The following is a 14,915-nucleotide window of genomic DNA, read 5'->3' on the forward strand; positions in this document are numbered from 1 at the left end:
ACCGTAATTGGTTAGTAAACTTAAAATCCCGTTAGGTGTCACTTTTTCCCCCTTTTGCCTTTGCTTGCCCACTGACCAGGCGCTGCAACACTACAAATAAAAACACGACGGCGGTAGCCGTAGCGACGTGTATTCGCGTAGCCGGCGGAGACGTTCATATCCCACTTATCAGTTATCACAGTGACACCGCCTTCAGGATTGCGGCAAAAGTATTCACTGCCCGACGCCCGTTGCCCCTATCTCCCCTATCTCCCCTTCAATCATATGTGCTATTACGTCTATTGCTCTCTATTTTTATTTTTTACAATTTTGACAAAAGTGTGAATATTTCTAATATTTTTTTAACAGAAATGAAACGCCCCCTCGAGAATCACTCGGATGATTTTCAAAAGAACCCTATTGTTTACTTTGACATTGCTGTTGGATCTGAAAAACGTAAAATATTTTTATAAAATTTTTATTCAAAATTATTCAAATTTTCTTATGTCAATTTAAAATTGAGATTTATTTTAAATCTATGTATTAAGTACTAACTAAAATATTTTTGAATGTTTACTAATAGTTGGAAGAGTTGTAATAGAGCTTTTTAAGGACATAGCCCCAAAAACAGCAGAAAATTTTCGAGCACTATGCACTGGGGAGAAAGGCATTGGTATCAATGGAAAAAAATTACATTATAAGGGCTCCATATTTCATAAAAGTATATTATTAAATAATCTACAAATTTCCTATTTTATGAAGACTTATTGCGCATTTTTATACTTTCAGCTGTACATCAGTTTATGATTCAAGGAGGAGATATTATAAATTTTGATGGAACCAGTGGTGAGAGCATATATGGAAAACATTTTGAAGATGAATCCTTTGAATTGTCCCATTCTTCGGCTGGTTTACTAAGTATGGTAAATGAAGGACGTCCGAATAGCAACAGTTCACAATTCATTATTACTACTGCAGATTGTTTGCATCTAGATACAACACATGTTGTTTTTGGTAAAGTATTGAAGGGTATGGGAGTAGTTTTTGAAGCAAATAATGTAAAAACAGAACAGGATAGACCTATGCAAGTAAGTTTAATGATCAAGTTATAGCTTAATATTTTATTCTTAAAGATATAATATATTTTATAAATATTCCCTTTTTGTAGAAAATACAAATAATTGATTGTGGTGAATTAAAAAGAGGAAATAATTGGGGGCTGGAAGAAAATGATGGAACAGAAGATACATTTGCACCATGGCCAGAAGATTGGGATTATGAATCACATGTTGATAAACTATCGGTAAGGACTACTATAGTGATTGTTATATTTAATCAAGGAGTCAGATTATTGAAAAGCCAGTTTTTTTGAACCTCTTGCTGGAAAGAATTTTTTCTAGAATTGGTAGGTAAAAATATTCTTGAAGTAGCCTTAAAGTTTTTATTGTTAAAGTGGTTGGAAGGTTTATTTCTTTTGAAAAATAACTCAAAAAAGCGTTTTTTTATACTTTGTCCTGAACAGCCCTTTTATTATTGATCTATTGCAAAAAAGTATGATTACAAAGGTGTTAAAATTAAACTTTCTGCAAAATGGGTTGATTGTAAACATTAATTATATAAAAAAATTATTAAATATGGCTTATTTTTTTGGCTTTCACTTTATAATAGCTCTTTAATGTGATTATAATTTCTGGATCTGATTACGCAATTTACTTTAATTTATAAATCAAGTCACAAGTTATTCTGCAAAAACATGAACTTTATAATCTCCTTTGTATTAAGAATTTAGGCTTATTTCAAGGATGTTTTACCGACTGATTTCAATAAAAATCTGTTTGGAACCAACTTCAAGTAAATACTCTGATTTTCCGATCAATTGTACCTGATATATGCTTGAAAATATTGTTTGTATTTGTATTTTAGTTTGAAATAATTCTACAAGTTATTGCTAAAATTAAAAATTCTGGAAACTATTATTTTATGAAAGGAAATTATAATGAAGCAAACAGAAAGTATAAAAAAGCATTAAGATATTATTATTGGATGTTAAAATTGGAAAATTTACCAAATAATCCAAATGACTATATTAAAAATTATCATACACTTTTACTCAATTTGGCTGCTGTTAAATTAAAGATGAATGATTTCCGTGAAACTTTAAATTTGTGTAATGAGGTAAGCCTTTGCCAATGTATCATTTCTAACATAATTACATTAATTGTTATTATACTTTAATATTAGTAATTGTATAATATAGGTTCTGGAAGCTGAAAAAACAAACAGCAAAGCACTTTTTAGAAGAGGACAGGCTAACATGGGATTAAATGAATATGAACTATGTCTAATAGACCTGAAAAACGCACTATGCGAAAGCCCCAATAATAAAGATATATTACGAGAAATAGAAAAAGTTAAAAAAATAATGAATTCGTATTTGGTCATTGAGAAAGCCGCATGCGCAAGAATGTTTAAATGAGTACTGAAGAACTTATTAGTTCTCCTTAGGAGAGATTGATTGAAACTTTAAAGAGGTTCAGGGGTATCATCTGGCGGGCCGAAGAACACAGCGTCTCCTCTCACGACGCACTGTCCCGCACTGGCTATTTTCTCAGGCCCGGTCTCACAACTTTTAATTAGGTTAATTATCCTATAGTAAATGTCACGCGGAATATATGTAGAGTATTTTGTACGATATATTTTATGTAACATAATATAGCATAATTAACTTAAGTGAGACTTGTAATACCAGGCCTTAATGTACAAGTATATACATGGCGCTTCCACTCCACAGTTCCATAAGTCACCGGCCACACGCCGTTACAAGTGCGGCGCGTTCGTTCTATTCAACGTGTACCTGCACCTTTACCGCGCATTTCCTCGCGCAGCCAGCAAGCTTAATATTTTGTTTACGTTTTACTGGATTACTTGAAAATTCATTTGGTCACACTAACTGAAATTACGCATAGAGCTTTTGAAGGTTCTTTACAATTTGTTCCATAGTCTTTTGCTCATCCCTATGCATTTCTTTAACATAGCATGCGATATTATTCAATTGTTTGACCGCTTCTCATAAGAGCCCGTGTATAATCTGCATCTTTGAAGTCGAATATTATTGAAATATAATCTGTAAAAAAATCAGGGTGATTTGGAAACACTGGAACAACATTATCTCTTAGCTTCACTTAATTTTCCACACTTTTACATAACCCCTGAACCTCCTTAAATAAGGAGCATTAAACGTATGAATAAACTTAAATATATTGCGAATTGCAAGATTTCATAAAAAATAAATAGGACAATTTTTAAGTACAGGAAACATTTATACACACATGGGGAAATCCGTAGAACTTTTAAGTAATGTGTTATTTCGTGACATTTATACAAAACTTACATCAAGAAAATCCGTAATATGACAAAGTAAGTTTAAAAAACTCCTTTGTTGTTAATATATTTTTGTTGCATTTATATTTTATCGGAATTCAATTTTACTCCAGAAAAATATAAAAAGTACTGCAATATAATTTGTAATTTCAAGATGTTACCCACTTTATCATGCTGTAATTTTTTGAGGCATTCAAAAATCGTTTTGAAAATTATTTAAATGTATATAAGTACTGAAATTTTTAAAATATTATGTACATATATAAAATAATGTGTCTGTTGTATTGTAACGAGACTTTTGCTCCATTGCTGCTCCACCTACGATACCGCGTAGTGGGGAGAGCTGTGGCTTATGTATGTAGTACACTATTGCTCAATAATCTTGCGTCAGGCGAGGGGCAGTGGGGATAAGAGAGGCAAGGGGTTATCTAGGGAATTCTAGTGGACACCGTCAAATTTTTGATCGGCTATCCCTTTGACGCAAAAGAGCTGTCAAAAGCTAAATTAACCTGTATTTTGAAGAAATACAGAAACATAAATATTTTTAAAAAACAAATAAGAAGAAAGAAAGAAAGGATTTTAATAAATATATAAAGAAAAAATATCAGATGAGTATTAGTTAATAGGAAATGTTAAAGTAATTGTTAATTATTAAGAAAATATACTTTGTGGTTTTTTTATTTCTGTTACAGGTTAAATGCTGTTTCTGATGAGCTTAAATTACAGAAAAGAAATATATATAGACCAATAAATAAAAAAGGACTAATTTATGAAGCATTTCTGTGTGGACCAGTCATTTCAATAATTATGATGTAATGTTCTAATAGTGAATGTGTAAGCGTTTGGTGTATATACACAAAGAAATTTTATTATAAATTAATAATTATATATAATAATGTGTTGATTCTTATTACTATAAATTAAAGCTAGTTCAATTAAAATATTCTTTTTCTTTCCTCCTTATCTGAATTCTATACATACATAGTAATTACATATTCTCGTAGAATCTATTCTTTAAACTAATTAAATTGTAACTATTTGGAATGTGCAAGTCATAACTATTTGCTTCAATGATATTTATTATTCATTGTAAGAGAAATTGCATAGAGCCTCTGCAAATTTCTTATTAATATGTCACATCCTTCTACATATTATCTTTTATGACATTTATATGCCTCCTTTGCACTATTTTCTTCTAGTCTATAACATATAAAAATAATTTTACAATCATTAATTATTATACGCAGATCTGATGATTCTGCTGATCTCTAATTAATTTTATAAATATTGAAATCATTGATAAACCATTGTCTAGTTAAATTTGAAAAATAGGCATTTGAATGATGTTATTTAAATTTGGTATCTCTTTTGTGAGATATGTTTTCATAGTACTTGGGAAGATAAAGTTCTTTAGAAGGTATGTGTACACTAATGAGTTCATTTTGCTTTCAGCTTCGAATAGTTTTTCAACTACGTGTTTGGATATACATTTTGAATATAGAATATATTTATTTTGTTACTCCTATTATAATGTTGACAGAATTGGTAGTAAGATATATCAATCATCTGAAAATAATAGAATATATATATGGCGACTAGATAAATTAAGGATTTAAGACAGATAATTCTCAACAACAAATAGGAGTAACAAAATAAGTATTGTATATTAGGAATGGATATCCAAATATGTAGTTGGAAAATTATTTGAAGCTGAAAACAAGATTAACTCAGCAGTATACATGAATGTATTGGAGGACAATATCCTGTCAAATGTAAAGAAAAGATATCATGTAGACGAAGTACCAAACATTATATTTAAGTACAATAAATTAAGTGAAGTGTCTAGATTCTTCAAATTTAATAGAGCAATAGCTTACCTATCATCCTCACATTGATAGAATCAATTAGACAGCAGAATAAGCATACTTCAGCGTATTTGAAAATATCTAGAGAAATATTGGTATATGTTGAAAACTAGAAGAAGAAGGAACAATCAAGGCAAATAAATGTCACACAAGATGTGAAAGAATGTGACAGATCAATAAGAAATTTGAAGAGTCTCTATGCAATTTGTCTCGCATTGAATAATACAAATAATTGAAGCAAATAGTTATGACTTGCACATTTCAAATAGTTGCAATTTAATTAGTTTAAAGGATAGATTCTATGAGAATATCTAATTACTATGTATGTATAGAATTTGGATAAGGAAGAAAGAGAACGAGTATTTTAATTGAACTAGCTTTAATTTATAGTAATAGGAATCAACACATTATTATATATAATTATTAATTTATAATAGAATTTCTTTGTGTATATACACCAAACGCTTTCACAATCACTATTATAACATAATTAAACCATAATTATTGAAATAACTGGTCCACACAGAAATGCTTCATAAATTAGTCCTTTTTTATTCATTGGTCTATATATATTTCTTTGCTGTAATTTAAACTCATCAGAAACAGCATTTAACCTGTAACAGAAATAAAAAAACCACAAAGTATATTTTCTTAATAATTTATAATTACTTTAACATTTCCTATTAACTAATACTCATCTGATATTTTTTCTTTATATATTTATTAAAATCCTTTCTTTCTTTCTTCTTATTTGTTTTTTAAAAATATTTATGTTTCTGTATTTCTTCAAAATACAGGTTAATTTAGCTTTTGACAGCTCTTTTGCGTCAAAGGGATAGCCGATCAAAAATTTGACGGTGTCCACTAGAATTCCCTAGATAACCCCTTGCCTCTCTTATCCCCACTGCCCCTCGCCTGACGCAAGATTATTGAGCAATAGTGTACTCTAGACCGCGGCTTATACTATAGCGTGCGCGGAGTATACAGTAGTCAAGTATAGCGTTCTTGGTGCCTCCCGCCGGCCCGGCTCCCAGTGATGGGAAGGGAACTTGTGGGAATTCGGTCAAGAGGACCAACACAGGCTTTGTTCTTTTTCACTGCACTATCGAACTGGTGCAATTAGTTGAAATAAGACAAACATATGTTTTATCGCTCTAACTTATTGCACTAGTGCAGTAATACAGCGAAAAAGAACAGACCTACAATCTCAAGCCTCGATCATGTGCGTTGTAAGTTACACCGTGTAACTATTGGGATCTGACACGTGGGCGGAGTCAATATATATAGATATATAGAAAATTCAATATGGCGCAGAAGTGCCTAAAGTGTTTAAATGTCTATTGAAATTACAGGAGGGTTATAATGATTTCGATGAAAAATATCTGTACAAACTTTTCTCCCAAATTCAAAAGTTTTAAGGTTTTCAATAATAAATTGCAATTTATTGAAAAATATCCATAAGAATCAATGTAAAACCCGGGCTTCCTCTGCTTTCATTTTTTACCGCTTGGAGCGCTTCAACTATGTCAGATACAGCGTTGCCAAGTGTAGTATATAATTATACACAGTGGGAAATTGAATCGTGTGTGCTTTTAACTATAGTGTAGTATATCATTTTCCATGTTAAATTACAGAGTGAAACTAGCCGAACCACACACGATTCAATTTCCCACTGTGTACTACCGTAGTATAATTTTCCTATAGCGTAGTATCCTTAGGATACTACGCTACAGTTTCTGTTCCCTGCGGGATCCTACGCTATAGTTTCTGTTCACTGCGGGATCCTACGCTACAGTTTCTGTCCTTGCGGGATACAACCAATGCCAGTTATGGCTTTTTCTAATGTTTCGATGCATTTAGGAACTGCTTTAAAAAGACACCAGCGCTCTTACTATGTAGTACTAATACGCGCGCCTATGTATAACTCATCCTCGCTTATCTCGTATATACACAATGGGAAATTAAATCATATGTAGCTCACGCATCAGATAGTGTAGTAATGAATTAAATAATATAATTCAACCCGGGAAAGAAAACTATAGTATAATTAACGGGAATCCATATACCGACATTACAGGGCGAAAACTATTTCGCATGCAGCGTCGTCATTTGTTGACGGATTGTAAAGTTATTACAGGTTTTTGGGAATGCCAGAAGCTTATCTACTAAGTTACGTTAGGAAAATTAACAAAAAATGAAAAAAAATTTTTGTTTAAATAAATATATTAACATTATTAAGAAACAACAATTAAATCGCAAAATCCCCCAACGTACTTTACTAGATAATGTTCATACGTTTCCAAAAAGTCCACAAAAATGCAAATCTGTCAAGAAATGACGATGCTGCATGCAAAATAAATAATTGAAGAATTTCGTGTTGGCGACTTCCCGAACACGAAATTCTTCCATTATTTATTTTGCATGCAGCATCGTCATTTCTTGACAGATTTGCATTTTTGTGGACTTTTTGGAAACGTATGAACATTATCTAGTAAAGTACGTTGGGGGATTTTGCGATTTAAATGTTGTTTCTCAATAATGTTAATATATTTATTTAAACAAAAATTTTTTTCATTTTTTGTTAATTTTCCTAACGTAACTTAGTAGATAAGCTTCTGGCATTTCCAAAAACCTGTAATAACTTTACAATCCGTCAACAAATGACGACGCTGCATGCGAAATAGTTTTCGCCCTGTAATGTTGGTATATGGATTCCCGTTAAGGTGTGGTGTGCTCTTGGCACTTCTACAAGATTCCCAAAGATCAGAAAATTAATTCGAATCATTTACTAATCGGAAGGGATCTTGTAGAAGTGAGCCCCCCCACCACGACAAGGTGGCACACCGTCGGGGAGGGAGGCGGCGCCGCCTCACCTGAAACAAAAAGAAAACAAAAATATACTTGAAAAAACGAGTATTCAACCCGAAATGTGGAAGGATTTTCAAAGAAAATATTTCCACATTTCAGATTCTAATTAGGAATTTCAAAGACAGACAAAGATATAAATTAATAAAGCATGCTACAAAAAGTGAATGAATAGAGAAACTAACTAAATTGTTACTTCTTTCCAGCGGTTAGTTGAGAAGCTTCCTCCTCTCGAGCGTGAATGTTAATTCACACAAAGGTCAACCAGATCATGACTGATACTCTCCTCAGTGACTAATTACCCTTACATTCTTTGTCCCTTGGTGTGGATCCGAGTTGTCACACGAAGAACTTCTACGTCGAGGAAACGATTTACACATCAATAAAGATGGACCCCTATTAGGTGAACTTAATGAGCCAACGTCGAGAGTCCACAAGGACAAAGTAAGTAAGGGTTGATAGTCGCTGAAGGAGGATCAGCCCGAGCCAGTTGACACTCGAGAGTCCACTTCTCAATAAACACCTGTACTTGAATTAACAATGAATTAAAATAATAAGATTAAATTTATCTATCCTTGAAATTATTTAAATAAATGTGGACTTAAGTAAACGGACTGGTAATTAAGCCCTACTCGTTGATAGCCTTGTCCTACAAGAGTCCTTCCTAAAACATAAAATAAATTAAACAAGTATGGAAATAAAAAAATAAATTATTTGCCAGTACGTCCTCTCCCGATGATGTCCCGATTCCAAGTGAGGGTTTGACTTGGTCCAACCCAGGATGGCAATGGCGCATGATTAGTGTTGGATTTATGTCGATATTGGGAAAATGCGGTCATTATCCATGGCTCTCTCCCGCTCCAACTGAAACAGAAAGAAAACAAAAATAAAATTGAAAAAACGAGTATTCAACCCGAAATGTGGAAGGATTTTCAAGGAAAATATTTCCACATTTCAGATTCTAATTGGGAATTTCAAGGACAGACAAAGATATAAATTAATGAAGCATGCTACAAAAAGTGAATGAACAGAGAAGCTAACGAAATTGTTACTTCTTTCCAGCGGTTAGTTGAGAAGCTTCCTCCTCTCGAGCGTGAATGTTAATTCACACAAAGGTCGACCAGATCATGACTGATACTCTCCTCAGTGACTAATTACCCTTACTTTCTTTGTCCCTTGGTGTGGATCCGAGTTGTCACACGAAGAACTACTACGTCGAGGAAACGATTTACACATCAATAAAGATGGACCCCTATTAGGTGAACTTAATGAGCCAACGTCGAGAGTCCACAAGGACAAAGTAAGTAAGGGTTGATAGTCGCTGAAGGAGGATCAGCCCGAGCCAGTTGACACTCGAGAGTCCACTTCTCAATAAACACCTGTACTTGAATTAACAATGAATTAAAATAATAAGATTAAATTTATCTATCCTTGAAATTATTTAAATAAATGTGGACTTAAGTAAACGGACTGGTAATTAAGCCCTACTCGTTGATAGCCTTGTCCTACAAGAGTCCTTCCTAAAACATAAAATAAATTAAACAAGTATGAGAAATAAAAAAATAAATTATTTGCCAGTACGTCCTCTCCCGATGATGTCCCGATTCCAAGTGAGGGTTTGACTTGGTCCAACCCAGGATGGCAATGGCGCATGATTAGTGTTGGATTTATGTCGATATTGGGAAAATGCGGTCACTATCCATGGCTCTCTCCCGCTCCAACTGAAACAGAAAGAAAACAAAAATAAAATTGAAAAAACGAGTATTCAACCCGAAATGTGGAAGGATTTTCAAGGAAAATATTTCCACATTTCAGATTCTAATTGGGAATTTCAAGGACAGACAAAGATATAAATTAATGAAGCATGCTACAAAAAGTGAATGAACAGAGAAGCTAACGAAATTGTTACTTCTTTCCGGCGGTTAGTTGAGAAGCTTCCTCCTCTCGAGCGTGAATGTTAATTCACACAAAGGTCGACCAGATCACGGCTGATACTCTCCTCAGTGACTAATAACCCTTACTTTCTTTGTCCCTTGGTGTGGATCCGAGTTGTCACACGAAGAACTACTACGTCGAGGAAACGATTTACACATCAATAAAGATGGACCCCTATTAGGTGAACTTAATGAGCCAACATCGAGAGTCCACAAGGACAAAGTAAGTAAGAGTTGATAGTCACTGAAGGAGGATCAGCCCGAGCCAGTTGACACTCGAGAGTCCACTTCTCAATAAACACCTGTACTTGAATTAACAATGAATGAATGTAATAAAAGTAAATTTGCCTATCCTTGAAATTATTTAAATAAATGTGGACTTAAGTAAACGGAGAGTGTTTACTTCCTACTCCTTGGTAGCCTTGTCCTATGAGCGTCCTTCCTAAAACATAAAATAAATTAAACAAGTATGAGAAATAAGAAAAGAATGTATTTGTCTGTACGTCATCCTCCAACGACGGCTCGATTCCGAATGATGGTTTGACTCACTCCAACCCAGGATGGCAATGGCGTATGATTGGTGTCGATTCGTTATAGGGTTTATATCGTTATTGGATACGGGGTTACTATCCATGGTCCTCTAGCGCTCGACCTGAAACAAACAAAAAAATTAGAATAAATTTGGAAAAAAACGAGAATTCAACCCGAAATGTGGAAGGATTTTCAAGGAAAATATTCCCACATTTCAGATTCTAATTAGGAATTTCAAAGACAGACAAAGATATAAATTAATAAAGCATGCTACAAAAAGTGAATGAAAACAGAAGCTAACGAAATTGTTACTTCTTTCCAGCGGTTAATTGAAAAGCTTCCTCCTCTCGAGCGTGAATGTTAATTCACACAAAGGTCAACCAGATCATGACTGATACTCTCCTCAGTGACTAATTACCCTTACTTTCTTTGTCCCTTGGTGTGGATCCGAGTTGTCACACGAAGAACTACTACGTCGAGGAAACGATTTACACATCAATAAAGATGGACCCCTATTAGGTGAACTTAATGAGCCAACATCGAGAGTCCACAAGGACAAAGTAAGTAAGAGTTGATAGTCACTGAAGGAGGATCAGCCCGAGCCAGTTGACACTCGAGAGTCCACTTCTCAATAAACACCTGTACTTGAATTAACAATGAATGAAAATAATAAGATTAAATTTATCTATCCTTGAAATTATTTAAATAAATGTGGACTTAAGTAAACGGAGAGTGTTTACTTCCTACTCCTTGGTAGCCTTGTCCTATAAGCGTCCTTCCTAAAACATAAAATAAATTAAACAAGTATGAGAAATAAGAAAAGAATGTATTTGCCTGTACGTCTTCCTCCAACGACGGCTCGATTCCGAATGATGGTTTGACTCACTCCAACCCAGGATGGCAATGGCGCATGATTGGTGTCGATTCGTTATAGGGTTTATATCGTTATTGGATACGGGGTCACTATCCATGGTCCTCTAGCGCTCGACCTGAAACAAACAAAAAAATTAGAATAAATTTGGAAAAAAACGAGAATTCAACCCGAAATGTGGAAGGATTTTCAAGGAAAATATTCCCACATTTCAGATTCTAATTAGGAATTTCAAAGACAGACAAAGATATAAATTAATAAAGCATGCTACAAAAAGTGAATGAAAACAGAAGCTAACGAAATTGTTACTTCTTTCCAGCGGTTAATTGAAAAGCTTCCTCCTCTCGAGCGTGAATGTTAATTCACACAAAGGTCAACCAGATCATGACTGATACTCTCCTCAGTGACTAATTACCCTTACTTTCTTTGTCCCTTGGTGTGGATCCGAGTTGTCACACGAAGAACTACTACGTCGAGGAAACGATTTACACATCAATAAAGATGGACCCCTATTAGGTGAACTTAATGAGCCAACATCGAGAGTCCACAAGGACAAAGTAAGTAAGAGTTGATAGTCACTGAAGGAGGATCAGCCCGAGCCAGTTGACACTCGAGAGTCCACTTCTCAATAAACACCTGTACTTGAATTAACAATGAATGAAAGTAATAAAAGTAAATTTGCCTATCCTTGAAATTATTTAAATAAATGTGGACTTAAGTAAACGGACAGGTAATTAAGCCTTACTCGTTGACAGCCTTGCCCTATACTTGTCCCTCTTAAAACTTAAAAAAATTAAGCAAGTATGAAAAGTAGAAAAATAATTAGGATTTTTGTCAGTACGTCCTCCTCTGATGACGGTTTGACTCCAAATAAAGGTTTGTCTTTCTCCAACTGATGGAGAAAAGGGTACAGGGTTGGTATGAATTCCATATCGAATATATATCGATATTGGACTGTTTTGCCACTAGGAATAGTCCTCTTCCACTCCACCTGAAAATAAGAAATGTTAATAAAATTTGAAAAAACGAGTATTTAACCTGAAATATGGAAGGTTTTTCAAACAAAATATTTCCATATTTCATTTTATAATTTGGAATTTCAAGAACTGGCAAAAATGGTATTTAATACGAAGATTCTACCAAAAACATACGATTTTAAAAAAAAAGGGAAAATGGTATTTGATTCTAGTTATTAATTGAGATGCATCTTTCTCTCGAGAGAGTGAACGTTAATTCAATTAAGATGTGCCTTTATTAGTTGAACTGGACATGTGGGAAGATAGAATCTCCGTGGAAAATGAAGTTGAGGTGATTCCCTTTATTTTAAAAGGAATTAAGAAACCTGAAAATGATACCCTACCTAATACCGAAAACTATAATGACTATCTAATTCACAAAGCTAAAGAGCCTACATATAACGCCAATCTAAACCTAATGAAAAACAGAAAATAAGCGCAAAATAGAAATAGACGATACGGAGGATCTGAAAAACATTAAAAACAAAACAAGAAATGATTTTAACCGAAGAATGGCCAACTGTAACCTACTGATATGTTTTTGGTCATTCTTTAGTTAATAAAAAAAAATTTCCACGGTTTTACCCGTGGGACTCACTCATTCAGCGAATTCCCAGCCATAATTCATACATATTCTGCGATAATATCGAAGATGGGAATGGTGATGTTGATGGCGATGATAATGGCGTTTATGATGACGATGGAGATGAGGACGCTGACGTTATGCACTCGCGAAAAAATGATTTTTAAACGGCACTGCGCGAATTCTTTTTAAGGTACACTTCTCGCGACAACCGCACTACGCGACGAGCAGCTCACGACTGACACTACGAGACTCGGATTATTCAAAAGGCACTACGCGACGCGATTTCTTTTTAACGTACACTACCGGGATAGCCGCACTACGCGACGAGCAGTTCACGACTGTCACTACAAATTCTAATTTATAAAACAGCAGTGCGCTACGTGATTTCTTTTTAACGTACACTACGCAGAAGAACCGCACTACGCGACGAGCACTTCACAACTGACACTACAGACTCGGATTTTTAAATCAGCAGTGCGCTACGCGATTTCTTCTTAACGTACACTACCGGGACAACCGCACTACGCGACGAGCAGTTCACGACTGACACTACAGACTCGGATTTTTAAAGTAGCAGTGCGCTACGCGATTTCTTTTTAACGTACACTACCGGGACAACCGCACTACGCGACGAGCAGTTCACGACTGACACTACAGACTCGGATTTTTAAAGTAGCAGTGCGCTACGCGATTTCTTTTAACGTACACTACCGGGACAACCGCACTACGCGACGAGCAGTTCACGACTGACACTACAGACTCGGATTTTTAAAGTAGCATTGCGCTACGCGATTTCTTTTTAACGAACACTACGCGAGAGAACCGCACTACGCGACGAGCACTACACAACTGACACTTCGAGACTTGGATTTTTAAAGTAGCAGTGCGCTACGCGATTTCTTTTTAACGTACACTACCGGGACAACCGCACTACGCGACGAGCAGTTCACAACTGACACTACAGACTCGGATTTTTAAAGTAGCATTGCGCTACGCGATTTCATTTTAACGAACACTACGCGAGAGAACCGCACTACGCGACGAGCACTACACAACTGACACTTCGAGACTTGGATTTTTAAAGTAGCAGTGCGCTACGCGATTTCTTTTTAACGTACACTACCGGGACAACCGCACTACGCGACGAGCAGTTCACGACTGACACTACAGACTCGGATTTTTAAAGTAGCAGTGCGCTACGCGATTTCTTTTAAACGTACACTACCGGGACAACCGCACTACGCGACGAGCAGTTCACGACTGACACTACAGACTCGGATTTTTAAAGTAGCATTGCGCTACGCGATTTCTTTTTAACGAACACTACGCGAGAGAACCGCACTACGCGACGAGCACTACACAACTGACACTTCGAGACTTGGATTTTTAAAGTAGCAGTGCGCTACGCGATTTCTTTTTAACGTACACTACCGGGACAACCGCACTACGCGACGAGCAGTTCACGACTGACACTACGAGACTCGGATTATTCAAAAGGCACTACGCGACGCGATTTCTTTTTAACGTACACTACCGGGATAGCCGCACTACGCGACGAGCAGTTCACGACTGTCACTACAAATTCTAATTTATAAAACAGCAGTGCGCTACGTGATTTCATTTTAACGTACACTACGCAGAAGAACCGCACTACGCGACGAGCACTTCACAACTGACACTACGGAACTCGGATTATTCAAAAGGCACTACGCCACGCGATTTCTTTTTAACGTGCACTACCGGGACAACCGCACTACGCGACGAGCAGTTCACGACTGACACTACAGACTCGGATTTTTAAAGTAGCATTGCGCTACGCGATTTCTTTTTAACGAACACTACGCGAGAGAACCGCACTACGCGACGAGCACTACACAACTGACACTT

At 35.4% G+C, this 14,915-nt stretch overlaps 1 protein-coding gene across 1 annotated transcript; it reads left to right on the forward strand.

Annotated features, from left to right (window-relative positions):
• The first annotated feature begins 177 nt into the window (after window positions 1-177).
• Cyp40 (Cyclophilin 40) lies at window positions 178-6,108 on the forward strand. The gene is made up of 6 exons (XM_066743476.1): window positions 178-435; window positions 563-700; window positions 769-1,067; window positions 1,148-1,282; window positions 1,903-2,154; window positions 2,237-6,108. Exons 1-6 carry the CDS (start codon window positions 351-353, stop codon window positions 2,453-2,455), a joined length of 1,128 nt encoding a protein of 375 aa, XP_066599573.1. The 5' UTR covers window positions 178-350; the 3' UTR covers window positions 2,456-6,108.
• The last annotated feature ends 8,807 nt before the right edge of the window (window positions 6,109-14,915 follow it).

The sequence above is a fragment of the Prorops nasuta genome, unplaced genomic scaffold (assembly GCF_024137725.1).
Source record: "Prorops nasuta isolate Cenicafe-Biocafe unplaced genomic scaffold, Cenicafe_Pnas_1.2 PNAS00002, whole genome shotgun sequence".
In the NCBI taxonomy this organism is placed as follows: domain Eukaryota; kingdom Metazoa; phylum Arthropoda; class Insecta; order Hymenoptera; family Bethylidae; genus Prorops; species Prorops nasuta.

Coding starts and splice junctions, on each gene's coding strand:
- Cyp40 (XM_066743476.1), top strand. CDS start 351: ATGAAACGCCCCCTCGAGAATCACTCGGATGATTTTCAAAAGAACCCT. Junction 701..768: donor GGGCTCCATATTTCATAAAA/GTATATTATTAA, acceptor TTATACTTTCAG/CTGTACATCAGTTTATGATT. Junction 2,155..2,236: donor CTTTAAATTTGTGTAATGAG/GTAAGCCTTTGC, acceptor TGTATAATATAG/GTTCTGGAAGCTGAAAAAAC.